General features: G+C 36.5%; 1 protein-coding gene across 1 annotated transcript in view; it reads left to right on the top strand.

Moving 5' to 3' along the window:
* Enpp1 (ectonucleotide pyrophosphatase/phosphodiesterase 1) overlaps positions 1 to 787 on the top strand; it is a 145,780-nt gene that overhangs the window by 106,446 nt on the left and 38,547 nt on the right. Inside the window, 1 exon segment of the mRNA XM_031380749.1 lies at positions 75 to 183. Coding sequence (XP_031236609.1) covers positions 75 to 183 — 109 coding nt within the window.

Here is a 787-nt window from a genome sequence, read left to right as displayed (position 1 = left end):
TTCAGTAGACTGTGATTATGTAGAAATAGGCTTTAGCATGGAGTACATCATACACAGCTGCTTGCCACTCCTAGGTGATCAAGGCCTTGCAGAAGGTTGACCACATGGTTGGCATGCTGATGGATGGCCTGAAGGACCTGGGCTTGGATAAGTGCCTGAACCTCATTCTCATTTCAGATCATGGTAATCCGAGTTCACCCATTCATTCTGTGGGTTAAACAGTGTGTTTTAAAGAATTGGCTGGATTGATTCCTGTTTCATTATTTTTACTGAATGCTGTAGATAAAGCTTCCTGCTTTTAAATGTGATTTCTTAGGGGTAGTTTTTAGGGAAAATACATTAGCTATAAAATGTAACTAAAGCATAAAATTATAGAAACTTGTGGATATGACCAGCCATAAACTATCTGACCTTTTCTCTGATTTGATAAAATTCTACACCAGTATTGAAAGTACTAAAAATAATCTCCAGCATTAAGTTTGGGTAACTACAGTTTAGCTTTAATTGGGACACATTCTTATATATCTCTTTAATTCATTTTAGCATCAGAATTCTGACTTTAAAGGTGGCACATATTAGTTTTTCACAATACATTTTATTTTTAAAGAGTTTTAACTTAATTATTACTTGTGCACACACTGCACCACAGTGTGCTGTTAGAGGTCAGAGGACAATGTTTGGGAGTCAGTTTCTCCATTCACCATGGATCATATTAATATTCTGGGGATAGAGTTAAGGTTGTTAGGTTGATTATGTACAGCTTTGGGACTACAGAGCACCATCCATA

This window comes from Mastomys coucha, unplaced genomic scaffold (genome assembly GCF_008632895.1).
Source record: "Mastomys coucha isolate ucsf_1 unplaced genomic scaffold, UCSF_Mcou_1 pScaffold2, whole genome shotgun sequence".
Taxonomy (NCBI): Eukaryota; Metazoa; Chordata; class Mammalia; order Rodentia; family Muridae; genus Mastomys; species Mastomys coucha.
Note: the sequence above shows the minus strand (reverse complement) of the source record. Positions and strands in the feature narration are given on the sequence as shown.